Genomic DNA, 27,960 nt, shown 5'->3' with positions numbered 1-27,960 from the left:
CGTGAGATGTGCCGTCCCGAATGTTACGACGGGGCACAGGACCCATCTGATCAGAACCTAAGGAGCTCTTGTAGTTGTGAAGCAGTGTTGGCGTTCTTATTGTCCCTTTTAGCGTGTGAGTTAGTTGTGGTTGTAAGCGCTTGCTTGAGTACTTGTGCGTGTATTCGTATTTTAGTGTGTAAGTTTGTGGTTTCTGTTTGTGGTTGTGTTCATCTTCATATTGGTTTTTTTTTAGTGCAGTGTTTCTCAACCTTGGCAACTTGAAGATGTCTGGACTTCAACTCCCAGAATTCCCCAGCCAGTTGGCTAGGGAATTCTGGGAGTTGAGGTCCAGACATCTTTTGTATGAATTAGTTGCTTTTGGGGGGGGTGTTGTACTGTGGCTTTTCTGAGCACAATGGGTGCGGTAAATCCAAGCTCATGAAAATGTGGCTTCATCTGGAAATGACTGGGTATCTTTATATGATTTATTTGTATCCTTTAAAACAATTAAAAGGTATGGTGGCCCAGAGGCTTAAGCGGCAGGCAATGAAGGAAAATCATCTTCATTTAAAGAGAAAAAGTGTTGAAGACATGCTATCTGCGTTAGAGTTCTAACAATTATGAATGGGAGAGCTTGATACTTGGCCGGGCGATACCGATCAATCAAATCTATCCGAAGTTTTAAGGGAGACTTAACACAAGACAATAACTTTTGTCAAGTTCATTGTTCTGCACAGAACACTGAGTACAAATGCAGCATTGTTAAAAAGCAGTTCCTTTGCCCCAAGACGCAGAAAAAAATGCAGTTCAAGATATACGGCTTCTGGTTCTGCCCTGTGATCTTGAGTACATTTATGTGGTCAACTGGTTTGTGAACGATAGCAAATAATTATGCATGTCTGAATTATCCATGAGCACTATTCTAGGATTTGCTGCTTTGCATAGCAGGAAACAAGGTGCTTCCAATGCACCCACCCAGAAAAAGCAGCATCTTAATGTAGAAACCATTCTTTTCGGGGTATAAGATGCACCCTTTCCCCCCCAAAAAGAGGGTGAAAATCTGGGTGCGTCTTATAATCCGACTGTAGGCTCACCCACCCGCTGGCCCCCACCTGCAAGTGGCCTGGGGAAGCATGGAGGTCAAGACTCAGTTGGCGAAGGGGGCATGGGCAGGAGGTGTAAGGCAAGGCGGCTAGCAGCTCTGCCTGCCCCTGACCCAGGCGGAGGGCAGTTGGCTTTTGCTCCTGGCCCAATAGAGGTGAGTCTGCATAGGAGAAGGGTGCGTAGCTCTGCGATGTGCAACAGGGAACTGAGGAGGCTGCCCAGGGTTTTATGTAGGAAGTTTTGGTAGCTGAGCTGCATTTCTACTTCTGGGGATGGATGAATATTAAAAGTTGTGTGTGTAGCTATGTTTTTACCTCTGTATACTCCGGAGTATCTTCTTGGTATCATGTCTGAACCTTTGTGTAGTCCTAGTACTGTGATGGTGAAGCTATGGCACGTGTGAGCCACGCAGCGCCATGTTTCCGGGCATGCGAGCTGTCGGCCATTGTTCTTCCAGGTTCTGAAACGCCGGTCAGCTGGTCTTCACCATGCACACGCTGGGAAGTGGATCTTCTGGTTTCCAGCGTGTGCATGTGACCGGCCACCTGGTCTTCCTGTTCCTAGCGCGCATGTGCAGGCCAGGACCAGCTGGCCGGCTTGCATGTCTGCGCCAGAAACTGGAAGATCATCTTCCCAGCATATGCATGCGCCCCGGGCGGCTGATCTTCCAGTTTCCGGCATGCACACACGCACTTGCATTTTGGCACTCAGTGCCAAAGAGGTTTGCCAACACTGTCGTAGGTGCATTCATGCGTGTTGGGGGGAAATGATACAATGTTTCAGCAATCCTTTAATGTATGGTTCTCAACCTGTGGGTCGGGACCCCTTTGGGGGTCGAACAACCCTTTCACAGGGGTTGCCTAAGACTATCGGAAAACACATATTTTCGATGGTCTTAGGAACCGAGTCATCAATTTGATGGGGTCACCACAACATGAGGAACTGTATTAAAGGGTTGCGGCATTGGGAAGATTGAGAACCACTGCTTTAATGTAACATGTTGCCTTCCTCCCTCCTTCCTGTTAATTGATTACTCACGATGCAAACACATATTCAAAAGGGGAAAAAAAACCCAGTTTCAGATAAAGTACTTTTATTTTTCTACACAAGGATAGAATAGGCAAAAAAAAGTTCAAAGGCCACTTGCGAAAATAGTCCCACTCATCTGAAAGCTAAGAGAAGAGTTTTCATGCTCCTGCCTTCATCACTTGGCCACCTATACGGGTGACCCAAATGTCACAACGTGTCTCCCTTTCTCCACAATATTGGAGACGGTGGGCTCTTTGCAACTGTGCTGGGTCAATGGTGTTGGCTGACTGATGCCCCTTCTACAGTCCGCAGGGAGGATTACTGCTTAAGTCTTATGTAAACACTGTAGATTTTGCCGAGAAGGATCTAGTCAAAGTCAGCAGTAGCTCTTGTTTTCAAATTGCAGAAGGGATCCCTAAGGAGCAGAAATAAAGATTGCCCAAATGGCAGGAGCTGACTTACTATAAAAAGAAAAGTCTCATTAGAAATCGAGGAGGCCATATCGCCATTTGTGGATTCTGACCAGCAAGTCCTCAAAAAAGGGAAGACTTTGATCTCACAGTTAGCATCACAACAACCAGTTGTGGAAACCTGGGCTAGAGTTCCATGGTTCACCCATCATCCTGGGAAAGTTCAGACTTTCTTGTTTCAAGTCCTTCGTTGGTTGGTCATCCGAAACAGAGATTCCCATGCGCTTCTGATCAGCCTTCCCCAGAAACGGCTCCCAGGTGGTAGATGGAGAACAAGGCCAGCTTGCTTTCCATCTTGGCACTCGGAATGGTCCACGCTGCCTTCTAAGAAGGTTAAGATTAAACATCCACTTGGAAACAATCTCTGACTGTGACCGTGTGTTGAAGTCCACAATCCCAAGGCAATAATCAGTGTCAATAAAGGCTCTTTGGGGTGGCGGGGAGAGGGGGGGTGGAAACGCGGACAGGAAGATGGTCACACTAGTTCATCCAGGAGAATTCCAATGTTTTGGTGAGGTTCTGAGGGACCTCCAATAGGCTTATTGCACATGGGACAAACACACCGAACTTCTAGCCACTTCACAAGGCACCTGCATACAAAATGGGGTGGGGATGTCAAGAGATGGGGAGGTATAATTTGAAAATACAGATCTAAAAGCTTGATTATGACATTCTGAGAAGACCTTAAAGCAGTGTTTCTCAACCTTGGCAACTTTTAAGTCCTGTGGACTTCAACTGGCTGGGGGATTCTGGGAGTTGAAGTCCACAGGACTTAAAAGTTGCCAAGGTTGAGAAACACTGCCTTAAAGCATCTGCTTTCTGATCAGCATCCCCCTTCCCAATTTTACCCTTTCCTGGGCCAACTGATGTTGGGTTCACACAGTGCACATCAAGTGCGCACACAAAGCGCACAAGCAAATCTACAGTAGTGTCTGCTGGAACCCATCCCTGGGTGGCATGATTAGAAATTAAGATAGGATAGAAAGAAAAAGCCTCTTAATAAAGGGTGACAGGACTAAATCTAGAATAAATGATAGAAATAAGGGGGAATATTAGTGTATAAAATGGGACGCGGTGGCTCAGTAGCTAAGACTGAAAGGTCGGCAGTTCAACGGTTCGAATCCCTATCGCCGCATAACAGAGTGAGCTCCCGTTACTTGTCTCAGCTTCTGCCAACCCAGCAGTTCGAAAGCACGTAACAATGCAAGTAGAAAAATAGGAACCACCTTTGGTGGGAAGGTAACAGCGTTCCATGCGCCTTTGGCGTTTAGTCATGCCAGCCACATGACCATGGAGACATCTTTGGACAGCGCTGGCTCTTCGGCTTTGAAACGGAGATGAGCACAGCCCCCTAGAGTTGGGAACAACTAGCACATATGTGCGAGGGTAACCTTTACCTTTATTAGTGTATACATTTTAATATAATAAAATAAAGGTAACAAGAGAAAACATGGAATAATTGAATAATGATAGATTGCAGCCTAATATAAAGGTGCATTATTATTATTAGATAAACATAAGTTGATTGAAAGTAATAATTATGATTAACGTTTATCAGTTTTACTTGTATTATAATGTATGACACCCAGGTACCACACTAATCACACACTGATTTGATATATTTGTAAAAAAATAAAAAAAAAACTTGGAAAAAAAGATTTGATTATGGCACCTAACAACAATAAAATAGAGTTCTAGTACTAATTGTGGTCTTTCTCTGATGTGGCATACTTCAACGGGCTGAGAAGCCTTAAGCAAAAATTGGTTCAGACAGATAACTGAAACAGTCACCTTTGCACATGGACTGTTGAATTAGGGACAGGGTTTTCAGTCCGAAAAGGAAACCTACTTAAAGATCTTTCAGCCTAGCAGGACCAATAAAAAAAACTAGTCATCAGATTTAAATTTTGGTGAAAAATGCGTCAAACCACAGTGCTAATGGCTCCGCATTGGGCAACTGCACATAACTAAGGCTAACTGTCCCAGTTGGAACATAGAAAATTTCTGATAAAATATGCCCAGCTTGGTTATAGTCAGAAAAAAAATGTTCAGGAACACTGCTATTATTTAACTCTTAGGTTTTCCCAGTGCAGCAGATGCTGGAATTTCAGTGACAACTCTGTTACATCCTTGGGACAAAATTCCACCGCACATTCTTTGGGACTGCATATGAGAAAGGAATAAGGACTTAAGGTGGGAAAGAGGGCAAGATAGATAAAGCTTTGAAGACTTGGCTCTCTCCCCCCACCCCCCAAGGGCTGGGATAAGAGATGATATGGCTTGACATCAGATTTTCATTGCTTTTAATGTAGTTAATTTTATGGTTTTTGTTATGGTTTTTATGGTGTTCTTATTTTTGATTGGGAGCTGTCCAGACTTGGTTATAAGAAGGCAGGCAGGCAGGTAGGCAGGCAGGCAAACCCCTAAAATGAATTTGTAACTCATTCTCAACCAGCTTTTAGCCCAGCAATTACCTAACTTTCTGTTCCTTTTAACAAGAGATACAGGAACAAGATTTATTATAATACGTGGACATGCTGCGGTTAAATCTTCCATATTTGGACTTTCGTATGAAACCAGGTAAGCTGGAAAGCAACAACCACCCATGCTGGTTTCAGATGAGGTATGGATTGAAAAGCCTCTTCCCCAGCTGCTGTTGTCAGTAGCATGGATGTCAGGGAGGATATTTGATCTTTCCAGTAATTAAAGCTGGGAAGCATATTTGAGCCTGGTATGTGCTAAATGGGAAACGTCTTAACAACTCCGTCTGAGTGAGTTATGTTATGGAGAAGAAATGGGACCCCAAAGTAAAACAAAACAAAAAAAAAACAGGATTATTTCACCCTAAATCTGTGACCCTGTGGACACAGATAAAATCTTAGGCGTAAGGAATATGACTGTAAGGAATATAAATTCTTCCATTCTCCACCATTCATTCAGAACTGAAGAAGCTTCTTGGATGAAAAGCATAACATCTTAAAGGAAAAACAAAGTCAAGCTGCCTTTTAAAAAAGCACCTTGACCTGGATGACTGATAATCTCCATAGACATTTCACTCTAAAAATATTGCTTCTAAATCAGATCTGCTGGATATCTGCAAAACCGGACCTGTCCTGAAACAGAAGATGCAGAGATGTGTATCCTTCACTAGATTTGCATTCCCTTAGAACAGATCTGGGCATTTTATGGCCCCTGGGCCATAGCTGGCCCTCTGACTGTCCCTGGCCTGGCCTGTGTGGATTGTTTTATTTTGAAGGCTACAGCTACTTTTTAAAGCATTTATGTATCTGTGTGCATGAATGCCTATGCACCTTCACAGCCCTATCAATTGGCACTCCATAACTGTCCCAATTTCTCATTTGACTCCTTGGGAAAATTAATGTGGTCCCCCCCCCCCTGCCTTAGAAGAACCATTTTGTTTTCTTCTTCCCTGATCCAACTCATCCATCCTTCCCACTTTGGAGCCGAGTCGAAACGCCTCCCCTCCAATTCAAGTGAACTCTCAAGACAAAATAAGCTTAGGCCTAGATGTTCTTGGCTTCGTTGTTTGCTTCAGGCTCTTGGCTACAGCATCCTGGCACAATTCCCGAGTGTGATGAATGAGCTCTGATAGGTTTTTATCCATTTAATTCAGGTCTGTGCTTAATCTCCTTCCCCATTTGCTGTCCCTTGGCTCAAATATCTCAAAACACAACAAATAGCCTCCCTCTTTGATTATCCTGGGCGCCCACCTCCTCTTCTCCACCACGGGCATGCTGGATGCTGAATAAATATTGTGGCTGCTTGCCAAGACGAGAGGCGCAAGGCAGCTTTTGGGGGCTGTCCATCGCATCTACTCACTTTCTATGGAAGGCATGTTGGCATGGCAACACTCCCAGTTCATCTTTCACTTTAAAGTCTTCCAGGCAGACGGCACAAGTCTGCTGCGGAGAAAGAGGAGGAGGAGAGAATGGGCAAACATCACAAAGCAGGAATCGATAAAGGAGAATATCTGTAGTTCAGGGTACCCTCTGAGCTTGCAGACGTTTCATTACCCAAACTCATAATCTAGACTAGCACTGATGATGTTGCTTAGTTTGGGTAATAAAATGTCTGCAAGAAAACCACCAAGTTCAGAAAGCACTTGAAGACCCCTCAAAAGCAGGAATGATGCATGTTTACCTGTTGTGGATTCCACAGCAAACTATGGCTGATTTTTGGGGAGCAGATGAATACTTTTGGTGGGAAACAGAAGGAACAGCTTAGATTGGGAGCATTCAAGAGGCTAGGTTCTGCCCAGTCATTTGCTTCTAATCATGATTTATTGGATGCAAAATTACTTAGCTCAAAGTTCCTTGGATATCAAGACAGATCAGTATGTATCTGGGCTTGTTCAATAACATCGGTCTACAAAGGTGTCTTCCACAACCCAAAAAATATCTTTGCAGCCTATAAAACCTCCTGAGAATGTGGGGTTGTATAGATCTGAGAGAACATCTGTATTAGCCCAAATAGTTCTAGGGAATTGTTCACATTTGATTTTGGGTCTATCAGCATTATCCAATCCAGCCTTCCCCAGTTTAATGTTTTCTAGATTTATGGGTTCTGCATATCTAGAAATTCCAACTAGCTAGGTTGTGTTGGTTGTGTATTCTGGACATGGCAGTTCCATCATGGATCAGTTGGAGAATGCTAGTGGATTCCGGCATACAACAGTTCTTGAAAGTTTCTGGAAAAGATTTTCCTTACCATTTACCATCTCAAAGGTAGATTAAGGCATACAAATCTAAAGTAATTTGCAGGACAGAATCCCAAGCTAGCACACAACAAAGCTCTCTCTTGCAGATATATATTTGCATAACCACACCTATGCATCTTCAAACAATAATACATGAAAGGATGTCTTGCTTTCATTTTTGCTGAAAAATCAACTCTTGACTCATCGGTGGGTTTACTCACCCCATGTAAGTTTAGCTTTCTGGCATCACCTTTCAAAATCACCTAGAAGGAAGAAAGGCAGTAGATTAGTATCAGAGCACTGGTACTGAATGACCAATGCAGCCAATCTCATGGAACATTGCAAAGACAAACAGCAGCAATTGCTAATGATGCAGAAACCACAGCACAACCACTGACAGACTTTCTGAGTTGGGGAGATCTCGCCCAGCCTATACAATTCTTTATATTTTCATTATTTCCACTAGTAGAGTTTCTGACTTCTCAAGCCTTCCTGCCCTCCCTCGAGCACAGTGCATCATTTTGATCATTTCCTCACATTATTTGAAATGTATTATCTCCAGGCTCTGTTTTGCAGCATAGCTGGTTGCACGATAATTACCCACTCCCCCAAAAAGGATGCATGATATTTCTTTTACCAATCTAGCAAGATAATTTTTTTTGGCCTTTTAAATTTTAAATGTTATTTAATCATTTCTGCATAATCAATATCAGTTTAGTCATTCCAGGAGTTGTAATCCTACTAGGTCTGGAAAGCAGCAGATTTTTTTTGGCCGGGGGTGGGGTGGGGAGACCACGCAAAAGAAATCCTGACTATGTAGCCTCAGTTTCTAAATGTAAACCACACTCTAGATGTTTACATTTACTCAGATACCTTTCCTGTAATAGGTGGTCAACAAAAGCTTCAGAGTTTCCAACATGATAAAGGGCAACTGAATGGCCAGGCTTAGTGCTTCAGATTAATATATTAGCATTGGCGCAGTGACAACCAGGAGCTCTTAGAAACTTGGTTTATTCAAGTAGTGTTTATTGGTTTATTCCACCAGAGTTCATGCCAGTGGTGAAATTCAATTTTTTTTACTACTGGTTCTGTGGGCTGGCTTGGTGGGCATGGCAGGGGAAGGTTACTGCAATATCCCCATTTCCTCCCGATCAGCTGGGACTCCTGAGGCAGAGAATAAATGGGGGCAGGGCCAGCCAGAGGTGGTATTTGCCGGTTCTCCAAACTACTCAAAATTTCCACTCCCGGTTCTCCAGAACCTGCTGAATTTCACCCATGGTTCATGTGCTTTGATGTGTCTTGCAAGGGCCTGGGCAGAATACTTCTGTATATATGCAACCCCATAACAGCAGGCCGGCATAGATGGCTTTATGCTGATGGGTATATAGCAGGCATGGTCTAGGGCAAAGCCTAGGTGGGGATGTTTCAGAAAGTCATAGGATGAGCATGAAACTATCTATGCCAGCCTGAGTTCTAGTCCTGCCTCAGTTGTGAAAGCCAGCTGCGTGACTTTGGGCCCATCACCAGGTGACTGAGTTTTAGTCCTGCCTTAGGGAAGAAAGCCAGCTGGGTGAATTTGGGCCACTCTCTTTCAGCCCAACTTACCCCACAGGGTTATTGTGGGGAAAATAGAAGAAAGTAGGAATATTGTGGGTGTCTGCCACCTTGAGTTATTTATAAAAACAATAAAGGCAGAATATAAATAAACTAGCAAATAAACAAATCCCAGGCACCAGCTGCATGAGGAAGATCAGGATATCCAGATGTTTTTAAAGACAAATTTGCAGTGGTTTTTGCATCTCAAAATAACAGACAAAACTCTTACAATGTGCCAAGATGATGACATTTGGGCTCCTTCCTTCACCCACTTGTAAACAGAGCCTTTCTCTTGAAAGGGAAAAAAAGGAGAATGACTCAAATTGCTCATTTACCTCTTTGTATCCAAATCTTTCACTTTGTGCTTGATGCCGAAGTTTGCTGCAGAAGAAAAATGGTATATTTTTAGTAATCACTAATGAACGTCTCCAATTCGCCTGATGCATGAGGATAGTTCTTGTTTTTTGAACGCAGGATTACAAAACCTGTTCTTGTCTTTGTCACGCTGCTAAAGATGGAAACTTGCCACATTTAGATTGGGGGGGGGGGGTGCCTTTGAAAATTTTGTTTTATATGTTAGGAGGCACCAGCATTTTTAGCTAGCCTTAAATTTTTCTAATCCTGGCAAGAAGTTTTTGTTCCAGTAACTGGCAATTTTGCCATCTGTCATGGAAAAACACTAAAATATATATCCAGTCCCACCTTGCGTTCAATAGTTATCGCTCCCAGATGGCAAATATTGCTGAATGGATTATAGTTTTCCTATAACAACAACATTACCTTCCATTGTGGCTTTAAACCAGTGTTTCTCAAACTTGGCGACTTTAAGTCCTGTGGACTTCAACTCCCAGAATTCCCCAGCCAGCTATGCTGGCTGGGGGATTCTGGGAGTTGAAGTCCACAGGACTTAAAGTCGCCAAGTTTGAGAAACACTGCTTTAAACAATCGATTAAACTTTTGTGTATTTTTTTTAAAAAAAGGAAACTGTGTTGATCAGTTTAGTAATAGTAGACACTCAGCCTGAGAACGACTGTCTCTGGTTTATTTCGATTTTTATTATTATTATTCCATAGGCATTTTACCTTGTTTAATCCCAATTCTCAGAGTAATTCCTCAGTAATAAAATCAGGTTTATAGGCAAATTATACAGGAATCATCGTAATGGATTTTATAAAAACACGCTGGAGAAAATGTTTTCATACTACAATATTCCAAATACAATGGTTAAATATACAATAGAAAATGAAAGTTGTGGGATTCTTTCTTTCCTTCAAGGATAGGTAGAGGTTTCTAACTTGAAGGATGGGGGAAAACTAGATATCAGATTCTCCCTCAAACTTCTTGGATAATTTCTGGGGCAGACTGAGTCATAAAACAGACTCAAAAGGATAAATCATGTTGAGCAAAGGGAGAAACAAAAGGACTTATAGATCACAAGAGTTTATAGTACAAGTAGTCCTCGTGTCAGGCCTGCAGTTATATCCCTTTTAGGATCTTTGGCCTGCCACACTTTCTATTATTTCACTATGCTGTTTCATTAGTGTAGTAATTGGGAGTGGGGAACAGAAAGGAGTAGAATTGTGGAATGGGTTGTTGTCATTACTTTCTAGAAGCCCAAGGTCATCTTTTGTCTCCGCACCTCTGCACCTGACTGGAACCAGCTGGGTGGAGATGCCAGCGTGGCCGAAGAAGATTGGACCATGTGATGGATTTATGGGTGTGGGGATAAGATCATGAACTTTAAACTGGGTGGAATCCCAGGAAGTTCTTCAGATTTGGGATTCCACAGTTTGTTGCCAACATGTCTGACTTATTAAATTGGAACTTTAAGGATAGCCCTGGCTTGGATTCTGATTTAATTCTGCATGATATTTGGAACGCTGACACCTCGGCTTACAACCATTTGTTTAGTGACCCTTTGCGCTTTCAATGGCATTGAAAGAAGTGACTTATGACCATTTCCCACACTTATTGCAGCATCCCTGTGCCATAAATGCTGTCAAACAAACCAATCAATCAACCAACCTCCAAACGTTGATCAATTGCTACAATTGCACTTACCAAAGGTGCCTTTTTTTTTTCAAAAGACAATTGGACATTTTTTGTTTTTTCTTGAAGATGTTTCGCTTCTCATCCAAGAAGCTTCTTCAGTTCAGAACCATAACCATGACAGAGAATCTCCATAGATCACAGGTGTCAAACTCGCCGCGTCACGTTGCCATCACATAACATTTCGTATTTCCCATTCACAGAGCTGGGATGGGTGTGGCCTGCTTGTGATGCATCTGGCCCGCAGGCCTCCAGTTTGACATCCCTGCCATAGATAATGGCTGGAGTTAAAAAAAGGAGATGGCTGACATTCTCCTCTTGATAGCTGATAGCACCTGGCGCATGGATTATCCCTGCCATCCCAATAACTGTCAACATGATGGCTAAAGATGAGTCATTGAGAATTTGGGTTTTCTTCAGTCTTGCGCTGCCCAAGTCAGCTGCCTCAGGGCAGTTAAAGGTGCCAAGTGCGTTAACAGTGAATCCGGCATGTGTTCTGCTCCTTGAAAGTTTGGGTCAATGCTTAGTCAACATTATGCCTGGGTCAAATGTCCATTTGCTGCTGAGGAAGACAAACCAGCTGGTCTGAGCCGCGGGAAGCAGAAAATTGACTCTGAATAATCATTCTGTTCAGTGTGGACAAAGATTTCTTTGTGCCCAAGCTGCACTAAATTGGAACCAGGGGCAGGATAAGAGACAAACACTGACTCTGTTGCTATGGCTGTTCTAGAAGACGAGATTAATCTATTGCTCTGTGAGGCCGCAGGATTGTTGAAGGAAATAAAAGAGAGAGTGAGAGTGCGGACCAAAAGCTGTATTCTGCAACTTTGGAAAGAATAGCTCTTTTGGGAAAGTAAATGGTTCTCTAGAGGAATAATTGGATGCTTCATCCTGAAATTGACCAGTAAAATTTAAAGGAGAAGGAGCAGTCAACATTTTCTTGCCCTCAAAAGAAAATTGTCTAACTGGCATTTTAGCCACAAATGGCATGGTTTTTTTTTAGCAGTATACATGTTGGAGATAGAGTGAGAACACCAGAGTTATTTTTGAGGCAGAGATGAGAGATTGCCAATGAATTTGAGGACAGGTAGTTTTCGACTTACAACAGTTCATTTAGTGACTGTTCAAAGTTACAGCATCACTGAAAAAAGTGACTGATGACTATTTTCACACTTATGACCATTGCAGCATCCTATCATCATGTGATCAAAGTTCGGACACCTGATTCATATTTATGACCTTCGCAGCGACTTGGGATCATGTGATCCCCTTTTATGATAAACATAGCCAATGGGGAAGCTAGATCCATTTAATAACGGTGCTACTAACTGAACAACTGTAGTGTTTCACTTAACAGCTGTGGCAAGAAAGGTCATAAAATGGGGTACAACTCACTTAACAAATGTCTCCACTTAGCAAGTGTTATTTATTCTTTAGCAAATTTCTATATTGGGAATGTCTCCAATGCAAACATGGGCAATACCCTTCTCCTGCATTGTACGTGTGATCAGCAATTAAATTAGGCAAACTGCCATTTGTCAGAAATGGTGTAGGGTCTTCTGCTTGAGTGGGGGGTTGGATTTAGATGACCTATAAATCCCTTCCAACTCTGTTAATCTGTTAAACACAAAACAACTGCTGAGATGGGTGGGAGTTGCCATCCTTGGCTCCAGAAATGGCACTTTCCCTGTCTCCTGGTGTTTTTTTCATGCAGGGAATTTCAATCCTTTGAGACAGAAGCACAGGATGTGGCAAGTACAACTGTATTTGTTCCAGCAGATCTTGATGACATCATAGCTAGCAAAGTAGAGTCTTCCTCTTGGTTCTCTTCATCATTGATTGCTGGATAAGATCTCCCTCCCTGCCTGCTCTTGTTTGAGCATCGTGGTTCTGTTTGGCATACAGAACTTAGGGAAATGAGGATAAATGCGCATCGGCTGTTCCATTGCCTGCACAGATGTATCCTGCTATATTACCAAGATATAAAGCTCCCTTACATCAGACCAGGAAACCAGTCTATCTTGAGCAAGATGGTCTATTTTTGTTTCCACCACCTGCTCTTTGAGACATCGAATTGCAGCTGCCAGTGACTGAACCTGGGAACCTTCTGCATATGTAAATGATAATCTGCACTTCCCTGCAATAGCTTCCATCTGGAAGGTGTTCTGAGGGAAAAGGTGCCTCCCCTTCTGTTGACCCACTTTCAAGTCCTAAGATGTGAGCCGAGTTACCAAAGCAAGGCTGAAGACCACTGACAGAGCAAAGCAACCTTTGAAAAGCTTGCAGTAAATATTGTTGAGAAAACTCCCGTCATGATGTATTAACCTGACAATTCAGTGTTCACACTTCAAAACTAGGACAGTTGAAGTTTGACCTTAACACTCACACCCCAAGCTAATATTGATTAGCTGGAAAAAGGCAAACCTGACCACATATTTCCTGTATCTTTCCATTTAATGTTCTGCGGTCCCAAAGCTCCAGAATGACAGCAGTTCTGTGTCATTCACTAGGCTCTTTCTAGACATTCTGGCTGCAAATGACTGCAAAGGTTTAAAAATAAGCTTTCCATAAATAGATAAAGAGCCAGGACATCTTCCCTAGAGACAACAGATCTATTCCAGCCTTCTGAATAAGAAACACACACCCCCCCAACTTCCTATAGTTTCCTGCTAGATTTTTGAACAAGCACCAGTCCTCTGAAATGGCCTGTTATTCTCAGGATTGGGTCACAATTATATTCTTGGAAAGATTTAAATGCTCAACTGCAGGATCATGATGAAGTCACCATTCATTCGAGAAATGATGATGAAAATATTTTGGAATTTTTAAGTTTGGAAGGAGAAAAAGAATGCATGTGTGCACAGATTATTTGAACCACATTTCCTACAGTCCCCTGAGGCCTGATGGGAGTTGAAATCCAAACCATATGGATAGCAAAGTTGCTTACCCCTTAGGCTGGCCCAGTTAAATCAATGAGCAAAGAAAAGAAAGTAATTTTTCAGGAGTAGTATTCCCAGCTAATAATAAGTTACAGTACAGGTAGACCTCAAGTTACAGTTATTCATTTAGCAACTATTTGAACTGTTGGTTTAAGATTTGTACCAAGTTTTCAGCTACTGTATTGTTGATATCTATTGTGGAGGGGTGTGTGTTGATGAATAACAGTTTGGTTTGAGCAAACTAAAGAGAAGCAGCATTTTTGTTTAGCCAGAAATGGCTTGCCAGCATGTAGCAGAAGCTGGAAAATTTATGAACCAGACTTGGTTTATGATAACAAAAGCTCCAAATTACATTCGGAATTCTGCTCTCAGAGGAGGAAGGGCAAAGGGAATTATATCTTTCAGATGACCTGAGGCATGATCATCCAGTGTTTACTGGACCTTTACAGCCTAGCCTTTTAAAGTAGCTTCTCTTTAAGGCGAAAACTTCAGCCCAATTCGGGGCTCAAGCTGCAGAGCTGGAACCACAGGGCCTGACTAATCCAATGGACTCACTCTTCCCCAAGCTGACTGCAGAGGCTGAGGTCATCTCCTCACCCAAATGTTTTGGTTGAAGTGGTCCAAAGGCAGTGGTCCTCTCCTAGGACAGGCCCCAATCATCTTCGGCTGACTTTGTCTCGTGCTACTGAGGAGGCCGCACTTCTTTGAGCTGTCAAATGTTAAGAGCTGTCAGGAGCTCCTGCGCTCCTCCGTTTGATTACCAGGCAAGGCAGCCATCGTGGAAGCTTTGTGCTCCATAGAGAGAGGAGGTAGTGTGATTGAGCCTAGTTCCATGCAGTGACCCCAAGGGCTCGGCTTAGGTGGGAGCTGTACCGCTCTGATTATTCAGCACAAGCAGCCTGGTCTTGATAGGAGTGCAGGAGCTTTGTACTCTGTATTGAGTTGACATTGGCCGATTGTGGTGCTAGGAGCTTTGTGCTCCTTTTCTTTGACAGTGGGAAGACTTCTATGGCCATTTAGGAGCTTTGCACTCAGTTGTTTGGTGTCAGAGGGTAGCAATCACGAGCCTGGCTCCGCGTTGCTAACCCGGGGACTCAGTGGAGATTGGAGCTGCCACTCTCTAGCGTGAATAGTCCCTTAAAGAGACCAAGCTTGACAGGAGTTGCATGCTATTCCTTTGATCGCAGATTGTGGGCAGCGTTAACAAGCTTCGGCTCCACAAGCTAGCCAGGGACAAATGGAATGAAGGAGCTTTGTGCTCCATTCCAATCAAAACTATCTGCCCGGCATGAGTACTGCCTAAGGCAGGAACTCGCCGAAGCTGCCAGAGTGTTAAAAAAAAAAAAAACTGGTGGGAAAAGGGCGGGAAAAGCTTTCAAGCCTCCAGATCACCCGAGTATTGGGGAAATGGTGCTAAGGACTAGGATCACCGAATAACACCTTTTCCCCAACTTGCATTGGACTCAGTCCAATCAACTAAGCAGATGACGTCAACCCATTCCTGGATACTATCTCCATCCCATGAGAAGGAGTGTATCAGGTACGACCAATGCCCCATTTATGGAAGAATCTACAATAAGCTCCTATGGATCTTACCGTTGACCTTTGAATTTAGTTTGAAAACGGCTGCTCTAATTTAAAGAGGTTTAATATTACCGCAAGCATTGATTCTTCTGAAATCTAACTAGGGATTAGCTTAAAAAAAGTCAATACTTTCAAGTAATCGATTCAGTAGAAAATAGCAAGAGGATGCAAAACTGTAGCCAGTAGCCTAGGCACATTTGTTGAGTTTCCTCTCTTTTGCCATCTGCACTCCCGACCCTCTTTTGGAAACATGACTCACCTAATGAAGTAACAGCAGAAAATAAGGCTGAGTACAAAGATGAAGACACCTGTGCCAAAAATCACCATGTAGATATTCAGTGGCAAGTCCTGGAAAGTGATGGGAGGCATGGTGCAGGTTTTGTTGGTATAGATCAATCCCAGACCACAGAAGCATCCTAGAAATGAGAAAGAGAAGGGGGTGAAAGTTGTATTTGTACCTAATGCTAAACCAAGATCTACTCTAACCTCAATTTTTTGAACATGCCTGGAATAAGCTAGGCTCAATCCTGTGGATGGGGAAAGTTCCCAGAGTCTGTTGATCTAATTTTAGAATTGATATATCATTCATTCTCTCTCTCTCTCTCTCTCTCTCTCTCTCTCTCTCTCTCTCTCTCTCTCTCTCTCTCTCTCTCTCTCTCTCTCTCTCTCTCTCTCTCTCTCTCTCTCTCTCTCTCTCTCTCTCTCTCTCTCTCTCTCTCTCTCTCTCTCTCTCTCTCTCCCTCCCTCCCTCCCTCCCTCCCTCCCTCCCTCCCTCCCTCTCTCTATCACAATATTGCTTGGAACGTATCAGAAAATATGAAAATTATGTTGATGCTACAACTGATATCCATGCATAACATTCTTATGTAGCTACTGGGAGCTCAACACTAGTACAAGGTTTATTGGCACCACATACAAACAGATTGAGAGAAACCATGTAAATTTCCCATGATCCTTTAGAGCACTTGTTAGGGATGTAACCCTAGGCTTGGCTTGGCAATGTATATTAAGCTATGATTATGTTGCTGTTACTTTAAATGTTAGAGAAATGTAATTGGTTTGTTACCTCAAGCAGCTATAAGAGGGAGCCAGAATGGCTGTTAGCTCTCTCTCTCTGTTTTTGTTAGAAGCTGGTTGGTGTTTACTGAGGTATTGTGGTTTGTTACTGTTAGCTATTTTGTGTGTTAGACTGAGAATATTGATAACTGAATTACTGAACCGTGTATGACTTGGACTGTTAACCGTACTCTGAATACTTCTATATTTCTACATAGTAAACACTATATTTTTATACTATTCAGTGTCTCTGTATGCTGGTTTGTGCGTGTTATTCCATATCACTCTCATTATGCTTCTCTGCATACTCGCTCTTCTAACGGGGAGCTTAATTACTTGTTGATCTCTAAATTGTGGGAAATTTGAAAAAGGTGGTGAGCAACACAGATTGTGTGACAACTCTCTATTGCCCTTAAGTCAAGTCAGAAAAGGTGCCTCAGAAAGAGAAGGTGAAAGAGGTAAGTAGCACAATAAGCCTTCTTTTGACAATGCCCAGTAAATCTACTTGTGTTAATTCATTAAGAAACCAAGGAATGGATTTTGTGAAATTGGGGCAGCCATTGATCATGCAACTTCTAAAGCAGAGGTGGGAAGTCTGTGGCTTTCCGGCTGTAGAATTCCCCATATCCCCCATCACTAATCATTTTCATAGATGCTATTGGCAATGGCAATATAGTATATGTGTTGGTAGTTTATAGTCTAACTACAAAACCAGACCCAGATAGCTATGCCTTGAAGAGAGAAGTCCAGTATCAGAGGACATCAAGTAAAATAGTAACATAGACATTTTCTCAGCATCAACTTAACCATGACAGGCAATTCCCTTAGAGGCTCAGAAGACTTTGCCTCCTCTTGTTACAGCCAATCTGGATACGTTGGATTAAAATCTCATCCTCACCAACCAAGATGTTTGGTGCATGCTGGCTGGAGGCCATAACAATTAGACTTCCATGGTTGAAAGCAGTTGCAAAAGCCGATGGGAGTCAACTTCTCCCAGCTCAAAGTATGAAACGATGAAAGCCCAGTCAAATGAACTATTTAAAGAAATGGTACAGAAATAGAAACTGTTGATTTCATGCAAAACACAGATCATCTAGGAGCAGTAAGGGGAAGACTGTCTTAAAAGCCCTACAAATGCTACTCAAAGCATCAATACCGGACTAGTGGCAGAAACCCATAAGCAAGGTATGAAAATGAATAGAGAGAGAAGATTTCATTCTGAAGCAGAGATAATTCAATACTAGCCATCCGGCACCAAGCAACAGACAGAGTAGAAAAGGTGATTTTTCAGGATGAATGCACTGTTTTAATTAGCCAAACAAGCATAGGTAGACATAGCACTTGACCTTTGCTTTCCCCAAAGAGGGTGGAGGTGGCAGAAATAAGGCAGGAATTTTAAATGCAAGGGGGAACTGGTGTATTTAAAGAGGTGCTGAGTGCAGGAATGCTCTGAGCCCCAAAAGCAAGAGGGAAAGGAGGGTTCTCCTTTGACAAAAGACCTTATTTTGCAAAAAACCCGCCACCCAATGAGACTTCCTTGCCTTTTCCAAAACAGTTTCCCTTGGATGAGCTTCTACATTCTTGCTTCCTCCTCAGTGGTGTTGGGGAGTCACCTTGGTAGCAAAAGCCAATTTGCAGGCTGATGAAATGAAAACAGAGGAGTGAACAGCTCACTTTCTCCCAACCATTGCAGAGCTTTGCCAGGATGACGAGTCTCAAAAGGCCAAAAGTTAGAACCAGTTCTGATATCCCTCTGGCCTTAATCCTGTCCTGTATCCCACTAATGGTAGGTTCCCACAACCACTAGGTAGAACAACTGGGAAATTATGGCCACCCCCTATGACAACAGCATTCCTGGAGTTCATTTCCACTCTAATACATGGTTTTTTTTTAAACTTTTCTTTATTAAAATTATATGACAGGTCTCCAACTTGAGGAAGTAAATTGAAAATCAAAATGCCTCCCGAGAGCATGATTTGCTCAAGTCATTTGAAAGCTGCGATTGACTGGCTCAAGTAGGAAGCTATGTTTAAAAACCTTTGTGAAATAAAAAAAAAGTTTGATTTATCTCCTAGTAGATGGGTCTGCAACCTTAAACTCTCAAAGTGCCATTTGGACCCGTTTCCCACAGAAAACACCAGGAGACACAAGACTTGAGTGGGCGTGGCTAACTCAATGTCACTCCCCCCAGTCACATGACACCCCCCCCAGTCACGCCTACCCAGGTTTTGTGACTCCCAGTGTCTTCTGTGGAAAATGGATCTCTCTCTCCCCCCCTCCCTCCCATTTCTGTTTTTCTCTATTTTCCCTCTTCCTTCCTTTCTTTCCTTCCATTCTCTCTCATTTATTTCTCTTTTCCCTGTCTCTCCTTCTCTCCCTCCAGCTCTCTCTCATTTCTGTCTCCCTCTTTCCTTCTCTTGTTTCTTTTTCCTCTTTCATTCTCTCCCTCCATTTTCTCATTTCTCACTTTTTCTCCCCCTTTTCTTTCTCATTTCTCTCTCTCTCTCTCCCCCTCTCATTTCTGTTTTTCTTTTTCCTCTCCCCCTCTCCCTCTCTTTCTCTTTCTTTTTCTTCCTCTTTTCTCTCATTTGTTTCTCTATTTTTCCCTCTCTCTCTCTTCCCCTCCAGCTCTCATTTCTCTCTCCCTCTCTTTTGTTTCTCTCTTGGTTTATGAATGAACCAAGCACTAAATTTGGTGTCTTGCATCATTTGATTGCCAGATCTTGCCAATGTAATAAAAGCATGAAGCTCTGATAGCATCCAATGACACAGAAAATCGAAAAGGAAGTGAATACTGTTTACAGAATTCCATGAATTGTTTCTCAAATGTGATTTTTAAATTCTTCAATAAAAGGGCAAGGAACAGCAATGTTACTTTTTTCGAAAGTATCTTGTAAATAAGCTAACTTTCGAGGCCTTTCCCCTCTATTTCTTTATTTTTATTGCATTGTCATTATTATTAATTTATATAACTTATATTGTTAACATTGTTGCCTGTTCTCATATTAGATTGCTACAATGAAATCAAATTTGCTGCCTATCAGAATAATCATAGTTGAGCAAGACTGATAAGTCTATTTCACATCTGAACCATTTCCTGTTTTCCCTAAGATCACCTCTACAATGATTCTGAGAAGGGGAAATTGCATTCAGAGAAAACACCCAAGCCAACTGGGATTATGGTTCTCCAAAATCTACATCAACATGGCCAAAGGCCCAGTACCTGTAGCAGGTACCTGACTGGGGAATGGCTGTTTAAGGAATGCATGTTCTCCTAAGTTGGAGGAGTTGGAAGATAATTTGAAAGATACACAGCAATTTTTCTCAATGTTAGCAGTTTGAAGGTGCATGCATGACAATTCCCAGAATCCCATAGCAAGCTTGAATTCTGGGAACGGAAGTCTATACTTCTTAAAGTTGTCAAGGTTGAGAAACACTGACACTTAGACTAAAATAGTTATTATATTCCATAAAGACAGATGTTACTGAAATGACTGCTTCTGATTGCCCACATGCCAAACCAGAAGGGTGAAAGTTGTTTTATTTTGAAGACGTCAGCCTTATCAGAAGGATGCCAGTTTAGTAGATTGGTTACCCCTACCATCTTTTCTGATATATATATATATATCACATTAAATCACATTTCTTTCCTTTCTGGGTCTGTTCCACTACTGCTCCCAAGGAGACAGCAAGAGGAAACCTTCTCTTGTTCATTTATTATGCGGTCAAGGATGACAGGTAAATAATAAATAATAACTGTAAGTAATAAAATAGAAGAGCCCAACTGAGTAGAAGATTTGTCATATGCGCCTTGCTGCATCAATACATCATGCCACTGATCTATCTCCCTCCCTTCTGCCTGCACAAACAGCAATGATCCACCAGCAGGAACCAGAAAAACATTCCAGGTCGACTCTATGCCCCAATCAAAATATGCATTTTTCAGGTGTCTTTGTCCATGCATGCAGTAAAATAGCTGTTTTGTTCCAGGCAATGAAACCCCAAGGACATTAGCAGCCAAGGAGGCAAAAGGAGAAGGATAGGCTACCAGGAAGATTGGGGGTGGATGGACAAGATGGTCTACCAGGAGAGGCTGAGAAGGTAGTGTTGAGAAGGATTAGAAGAAACTTCAGATTATTTCTCCATTTAGCTGCCTAAAATTGTTACTGATAGGTGGTTTACTAACCTCTGACTGATATTTCTTCCACCACCTGGTGCCTAAGACTGTCCACTGAGGATTGCAAAGATGGAAACTTGGCTCCTTGGTGTGCAAGACGGATCCCAGAAGCTGGCTGTCTCATCAGTAGAGCATCAAGGAATAAGAAGGAGTTTCCTTCTTTTCCCAGTTTGAACACAGTTTGTCTACATGATTTAATAGCAACAATAAAGTTTACCTTGTGAAATTCAGGGTAAAGGAACGGAATGTAACATTAACCTCTCCTAAAGGAAAGTTTGAAAATGTATAGCTTTCTTTTCTACCTTTCCAGAAAATTTAAGATACCACCTTCCTCCCACCCTGATTCTATTCAAAGTAGGTCAATTAGGAGAAAATAGAGTTCCTTTCAGGTCAGCAATGTGTAGAGTAACATATTATTGAGAGTTCAAATGTCTTTTTTCTTTTGTTTTGGATTCTGACGTTTGCCCGATTGCTTTGGCATAGTCTGTCCTCCATTATTTATCACCTTTAAGAAAAAAAAAGTTGGTAACTGAATTGCTGTACAATTTTGATGTAAACTGTAAAGGCAAAGTTGCCCTTAAGTTGATCTTGTCCCCAAGTGACTTTACAAAGCATCTGTGCCCATTGATCTTGCCAGGAGACTAGAAATTGATATTGGCATAGTTAATGACAAAGCATGATTCAGATGTGTCAGTGAATCAAAAAGCACAGGGGCTGGGTTTGCCCAGACCAGTAAATCAAAACCAACATGCCGCAGTATGGCTTATTGCAAAGCATGACTGCAACCAATATGTAACTGAGCATTCCTGTGTTACTTCTTCTTTCCCACGCCTTCCTTCTTTTCTAGAATGAAACAGACAAATTTGGGTTCAAGGGAGGCAATCTTAACAGTTGCTTCTGTCCAACAGAATGCGGGGGGGGGGGGGGAAACGGACTCAATTGATAGTTATTTGCAAGGCCACTTCCAAGCATTCCTACCTACCCAGAAAAACATCAACAGATTAAATCATCCAGATAGTAATTTCATGTAAACTCCAGATCAGACTTGACACAGCATAAGCTTAACTGATTCCAAACTAAGATGGAATAAATGTCAAATTCAAAGATAGAATCACTATGCTACAATGCCAGGAATGAACCATAGGCTTTTAAAAAAGAAAGCTTGAAAAAAGATGGGTTTGTTTATGGGTGGGCAGGTGACGCATCTTGATTTCCCTAAAGCAAATCTCACCTCTTGAGAAAGGGCTTCGCTGAAGACAACCCTCCATTCCCTAATGGATCAGGATGGTCCTCATCTGAACCTTCCAATCTTCTAGCAAAAGGACCAAGTCTCACCTGACTTTATCGAAGGAGAAGTGACTTCCTAGCAGAGATGCCTAGTACTGTGGCACTCAACAAATTATATTTATCTATTTATCTATCAAAGGTTTTAAAACTGCCCATTACCTCAAAGAAGGACTCTTGTCCTTCAAGCTCAATATATCCTAGCATTGAAAACATCCCATATTTATATTTATTTGTAAAACTCAGGGGCTGAATAGCTTGTTTGGACAAAGAGCAATGTAAATCAAGATATAATGGATAAATGTCCTTTGGCTTGGTTGTAGTAATTCCTTATCTTGGCATTTTGGAAAGTGCATTATGCCAACTTGACCCTATTCTAACTCTTTCCACTGCAGCAGCTCTTAGATCTTCACACTGTCTGATCCTTTTGATCCACAGAAGCCAAGATCTACCCTGGAAACCTGCTGTTTTATCACTGAGCTTCATCTTATTTCTTAAAAGCCCATTTATTCCCCAGTCTTTCCGTTTTACAATCTCCAGACCAGGGAGCTCAATTATTCATAGCTCCTTAGATGCTGCCAAAATGTTTTATCCAGGACTTTACTTCTAAGATATACAAAGGATATCATCTATAAGAGGAGAACCATTTCCCCCCTTTAAGCAACCATAGAGAGTTTTGATATTGATCTGATCATCAATCCTTAGTGAAAAGAGTCACTGTCACTGTGTCAATGATCTCTGGAAGTTGTAAGTAGTCTTTTCTGGATTAAAAAAATGGTTGGCATAATACAAGCCCTACACTCTCTCACTTCCAAGGATGCTCATACCAGCTTTGAGGTATGCGTGAATCTGGCCTGGCTGACTCATACTTTTAAGCCATGATTTATTATTCAATGAATCAATCAGATACTACCATAATCCCAAACTAAAGAACTGATGATGTGTCAAACACCATCTGGCCTCATGAGTGTCTTCTGCTGGACTTCTATCGTTTTAATTCTGTCCCAACAGTGTTGTTCAAAAGGCAGCTGGACTGTCTTGGTTTTTCTCCTTGAAAACGTTTCACTTCTCATCCAAGAAGTTGCTTCAATTCTTCAGTTGAACTAAAGAAGCTTCTTGGATGAGTAATGAAATATTTTCAAGGAGAAAAACCGAGAAACGATGATTGAAAAAAGATTGAAAAACTCTTTTCAAGGGTGAAAAGAGAAAGGTTCTACACTTAGGCAAGAAAAACAGAATGCACAGGTACAGTATAGGTGGTACCTTGCTCAACAGTAGTAACTGTGAGAGGGATCTTGGAGTCCTAGTGGACAACCATTTAAATATGAGCCAGCAGTGTGCAGCAGCTGCCCAAAAAGCCAACACAGTTCTAGGCTGCATCAACAGAGGGATAGAATCAAGATCACGTGAAGTGTTAATACCACTTTATAATGCCTTGGTAAGGCCACACTTGGAATACTGCATACAGTTTTGGTCACCACGATGTAGAAAAGATGTGGAGACTCTAGAAAGAGTGCAGAGAAGAGCAAGAAAGATGATTAGGGGACTGGAGACTAAAACATATGAAGAACGGTTGCAGGAACTGGGTATGTTTAGCTTAAGAGAAAGAAGGACTAGGGGAGACATGATAGCAGTGTTCCAATATCTCAGGGGTTGCCACAAAGAAGAGGGAGTCAAACTATTCTCCAAGGCACCTGTGGGCAGGACAAGAAGCAATGGTGGAAACTAATCAAGGAGAGAAGCAACTTAGAACTGAGGAGAAATTTCCTGACAGTGAGAACAATTAATCAGTGGAACATCTTGCCTCGAGAAGTTGTGAATGCCCCAACACTGGAAGTCTTTAAGAAGATGTTGGATAGCCATTTGTCTGAAACGGTATAGGGTTTCCTGCCTAGGCAGGGGAGTGGACTAGAAGACCACGCCAAGGTCTCTTCCAATCTGCTATTGTATTAAAGTCCCATTGCTTTTTGATCAGCACCTGTGGGACAATCATGACCTGGATGATTGAGAATCTCCAAGAACAAGTTAATTCTAGTTTTACTTTAGGCAACTTTCTCTTCATCCCTCACTTTGTAGGCGAGTACAAAGAATCCTACCAGTTTTGCTTACTTCCCACTGAAATGTTTAAAACTACAAATTGTTTCTGTATCTTAGAATTTCAGCATGGAAGGAACCAGGGTGTTCCTGTCTGGCATGTAGCTGTTAAAGTTGAGAAGCCTGAGAGACAAAAAGAGAAGGCAACTCTTGTTCCACACCATCAAGATGGTTCCAATTCTTGGAGAGGAGAATCTTATTTATCAAAGCATACTCCCTGGATGTTGGATTTGATTGAGGCATGATTGTTTGCCCTACATTTATTGTCATTATGGCTGGAGTTGAAGGAACAGCACTTGGAACGAGAGAAACTTTTTAATCAGATGGCCTCGGTGTTTCAAAATATTTTGAACTTAATTGATGGAATGGATCAGAAAACAGACCGTATTTTGCAAATAATGGGAAATAAAGAACAAAATGTACAAGAACTGGGGGAAATAATGGACCACTTAAGTCAGCAAATAGAATATGAACAGGAAAAAAATATGGATCAGAGAAATCAGCAAATAAAGCTTGATGAAGAGGAAAACCAGATAAAGGACAAGCAAAAGGAGCGGAAAGAAGAGAAGGATCGGCTATATCAACAAATAAACCAAGGACTGGAGCAAAAAAGGGGACTAACAAATCAGCTGACAAAGGAAGAAATATTGAAGAAAACAAATCAGATACATCAACAATGGGAGAGGCAGGAAGATACTTTTGATAAGGAGATCAGGACAAGGGCAGATAATTGGGAGAATTGGCAGTACAAGATTCTACTGGGAGAAATGAGTGAACAAAAAAAAGAGATAGATGAAACAGAGATAAAAAGGAGGAGTGTGGGAGCAGAATTAAAAAATGGGTAAGAATTGAAGCACTAAAAAAGAGAAGAGATGCTGGGTAAAAAAATGCCCTTTAAATATTAAATTAGCCTATTATAAGCTAGAGAGGCAGAAATAGAATTAGATAGGGGAAATATTAAAACACAAATTGCTCATAGAATTAATAAAAATAATAGATTAGAAGTTTACAGATGTTAGGTACTTTTGTTTCAATGTATATTTTAACAATGTCACAAGACTATATAATTTAATTAATATGATAGAGATAATAATGTTAATGTGAATTGTATCAACATGAATGATATCTAGTTAACTTTGTTCACACTGTTATTGTGAGTTGGATTAAAATGGAAAAATGGATAAGAATTGAAGTACTAAAGAGGAGATGTATAAATAATATAATGAGGATTATATAAACCTGATAAATGTGATAGAGATTATTAATAATGTTAGCGTAAACTGGATCAATATAAATGAAACAGTTAAATTTGTTCATATATAATAGAATAATGTTTAGATAGAACAAGAAAGATATGGATGAAAGTAGAGAAACATGAAACACACGTATAGTGACAGATCATAATCCTGATCACATAATAGCTCTTAATATTTGTATCATTCAAAAAAGAAGAGGAAGAAAAAGGAAGGAGGAGGAGGATTGTTCAAGCATTATTAGCTGGGCCACCATCAAAATTGGAGGAATAGAAATAGTCCTTGATTAACAAGCAACATATGTCCTACTAAGGAAAAAAATGGAATTGTTTTAGCTAACAGACCTGCAAACCTACAATTGAAAAGCAACTGTTTTATTTAGACTTTACTGAAAAGATTCCAAAGCATACTTTGTTTACTGCATCTTGTTTGCAAATAGTCCTGACAGTGGGAGATTTTGTCCCAACCCAGTTTTGTTCTAATCCTATCCATGAAGCTGCAGGTGGTGGAAGAAGCTGACTTTGCTTCAAGCAAAGCAGAAGAGGTTAACTGAGTCTCTGACTTTGACTCTGTGTCTTTGTGGAACAGACCATCTCTCCTCCTGTTTCCCTTCCCTGCCATTTTCTGGGAAGCACATGGCTCAGAGATTGCAGGTTTGTTAAATTTCATGAAATAGACAGGCGAGATGAAGGAGGGTTAAAAAAAAGAGGAAATGAAGAAGGAAGCCACACAACAAAAGCTGCTTTAAGTAATTCATCCCAAGCACAGCTTTACCCTTTTAATTAACCATGATAAAAGCAGTCACCATCTGCTAGGCTTCTGAAGGGAGCCAATCTTAACCCCGCCACAAAACGCAACATGCAAAATAGGATTTTGCTAAACTGTTCAAGGCAGGAGACTTTTCTGCTTCTTTGTGTCTTCAGCCAAGATGGATTCATTTTTACCCGCCTCTCCTCATTTGAAGGGAGAAGAAGAAACAACCCAAAGCCACATGCAAAAAGTTTGAGCAAAGGAAATGTGCCAGCCAGCCAGCCAAGCAATCTTCCTTGGAGTAAAAACATCCACAAAATGGGATCAGCTCAGCAACTTTCTGGAGGTGAATATAGGATAGTAGTTAAGCAGCAAGTACCATGATAAAATTCACAAGATTGGCTGATATCATTAGATCCCCATTTGCTGTTCTTATTGTCCAATTGCCATTTTGAGACTGTGGCTGTTGGATCTGTTCAAAGTCTTGGCTTTGCTGTCTTGTTTGATGGGGCAAAAAGTTTTGCACACAGTTCTCTGTAAGAAAATCAAGCTTTATTGTTTTTATCAAGAGGGACTAAATAATATTAAGGGAAAGACTTGGAGTGAGGGGCCTGCAGCCTCATATCCACCTTTTATTTCAGTGTTCACATTCTTTAAATATTTGGTCGTGGCTGATGGGAGTCATAATCCAAAACTGGCAGCACTAGATACTATTCAACAGGGAACAATGTGCACCCAGTGGAACGGACTAATGACCTGATCACCTTCCTGTACTTTACAACAGAACCCAGTTACTGGATTAACATAAGAGTTTGTACTGACACCGAATTCTAAATCAGCTAAAGAGGTTGGGTTTGCACAAGGTGGTAACAGCTAAAAAACAAACCAAGATAAACACCAGGTCACCCAATCCAAGAACTCGCCTGCTGCCCAAAGCTACCAAGTGGATTTTTGATGTGGGTTTCACGTGCCAGGGGCGAGCGGACTTCGCAGTCCTAACCCAGTAAGGTTGCTTATCCCACAGGATTGGCTTCAGAGGCTCTGATGGCAGGGTCGCGCGGATTCCACGCAAATCAGGGTTTAAGGAACCTAAATACCTGCTAAATATTAGGGAGAGGGAACCCTAATCCCGCCACAACAAAGACATTCAACCCCGTCTGTTCGACGGCGCATCGACCCACTCCAGCCTCGCTGTTCTGAAGGGTCGGGGAACCTCAAGGCGGTGCTGTTTCCTCAAGCGGAGACAAAGAACAGCCGACCGATCCATCGCTTCTGGAAGGGGCGGACTCCTCCTTCTCCTCTCCACCCGCAGGGGCTCCCCTTTTGATCTCCTAAATACAGCGGCGGGGGAGGGAGAAGATTCCGCACACCCCCTTTGGGCTAGCAGCTCCGCCAACAAAGGAGAAGCTCTCTCCCACGAGTGAGTCTGGACGGAGGAAAGAGAAGGGTATTTTCATGACTGGCGAGGGGGCTTGCTCATCCCTTCCTCATCCCAGCCGAGGATCGAGCGGACTTACCGTTACACCACTGGAAGGGGTGCATCAGAGGCCCCAGAGCAGCTGCTTGGCGGAACGAAAGGCGAAACAATACCCCGAAGTGCGCGGGGCGCCTAGGACGATCTGGCTTTACCAGGCGCTCTGCCCACGTCTTCCACCCAGCCTCGGAGCGAGACGCAGCATTCCAATCGCGGGGAATCCTCCTTTCCCCTTGGCAGACTTTCCGAAGGAGATGATTGAAGCTCGGGCGCGGGCGGCTGTTTCGGACGGCTCAATCCGAAGCGAGCAACGGCGGAGCGACCGAGCCGAGGCGCAGCTCCTTTCTCAGGGTTGCGTCCAACACAGGGCTTCCGAAACCGACCCTCCCCCTGGTTAAATCC

The 27,960-nt window shown here is 42.2% G+C and overlaps 1 protein-coding gene and 2 long non-coding RNA genes across 7 annotated transcripts in view; 1 reads left to right on the top strand and 2 right to left on the bottom strand.

The window, feature by feature from the left end:
* Positions 1-27,960, bottom strand: part of LOC309395966 — a 478,400-nt gene that overhangs the window by 67,491 nt on the left and 382,949 nt on the right. The window lies entirely within an intron of this gene.
* LOC309396383 lies at positions 52-21,293 on the top strand. Of its 4 annotated transcripts, none has more exons than XR_014176097.1 (3): positions 52-115; positions 19,638-20,627; positions 20,750-21,293. It is a non-coding gene; the product is annotated as an uncharacterized lncRNA (long non-coding RNA). The 4 variants fall into 4 exon arrangements; XR_014176098.1 differs by lacking the exon at positions 52-115 and adding an exon at positions 17,530-17,711; XR_014176099.1 differs by lacking the exon at positions 52-115 and having other exon boundaries at positions 19,228-19,758; positions 20,209-20,627.
* Positions 2,153-27,960, bottom strand: RNF122 (ring finger protein 122). Of its 2 annotated transcripts, none has more exons than XM_081961481.1 (6): positions 17,425-17,493; positions 15,730-15,886; positions 9,234-9,279; positions 7,524-7,565; positions 6,426-6,508; positions 2,153-3,175 (listed from the first exon to the last, which is right to left on the bottom strand). In XM_081961481.1, the coding sequence occupies exons 1-6, from the start codon at positions 17,459-17,461 to the stop codon at positions 3,061-3,063; spliced, it is 480 nt and encodes a 159-aa protein (XP_081817607.1). In that variant the 5' UTR covers positions 17,462-17,493; the 3' UTR covers positions 2,153-3,060. The 2 variants fall into 2 exon arrangements, with proteins under 2 accessions (XP_081817607.1, XP_081817608.1); XM_081961482.1 differs by lacking the exon at positions 17,425-17,493 and adding an exon at positions 27,602-27,960 and having other exon boundaries at positions 2,154-3,175.

Source organism: Natrix helvetica, assembly GCF_964273705.1.
Source record: "Natrix helvetica genome assembly, chromosome: 8".
In the NCBI taxonomy this organism is placed as follows: domain Eukaryota; kingdom Metazoa; phylum Chordata; class Lepidosauria; order Squamata; family Natricidae; genus Natrix; species Natrix helvetica.
The sequence above is the reverse complement of the archived record's forward strand: the minus strand, read 5'-3'. Positions and strand labels throughout refer to the sequence as shown.

What these genes read in the sequence shown, in the direction of transcription:
- RNF122 (XM_081961481.1), bottom strand. Translation starts at nt 17,461, where the DNA reads ATGGCCTCCAGCCAGCATGCACCAAACATCTTGGTTG. An exon ending in GAAAGCTAAACTTACATGGG is followed by an intron (nt 6,509 to 7,523) that starts GTGAGTAAACCC and finishes CTTTCTCCGCAG; the next exon opens with CAGACTTGTGCCGTCTGCCT. An exon ending in CAACATGCCTTCCATAGAAA is followed by an intron (nt 3,176 to 6,425) that starts GTGAGTAGATGC and finishes TTTTGTATGCAG; the next exon opens with GTGCCTTGTGAAGTGGCTAG.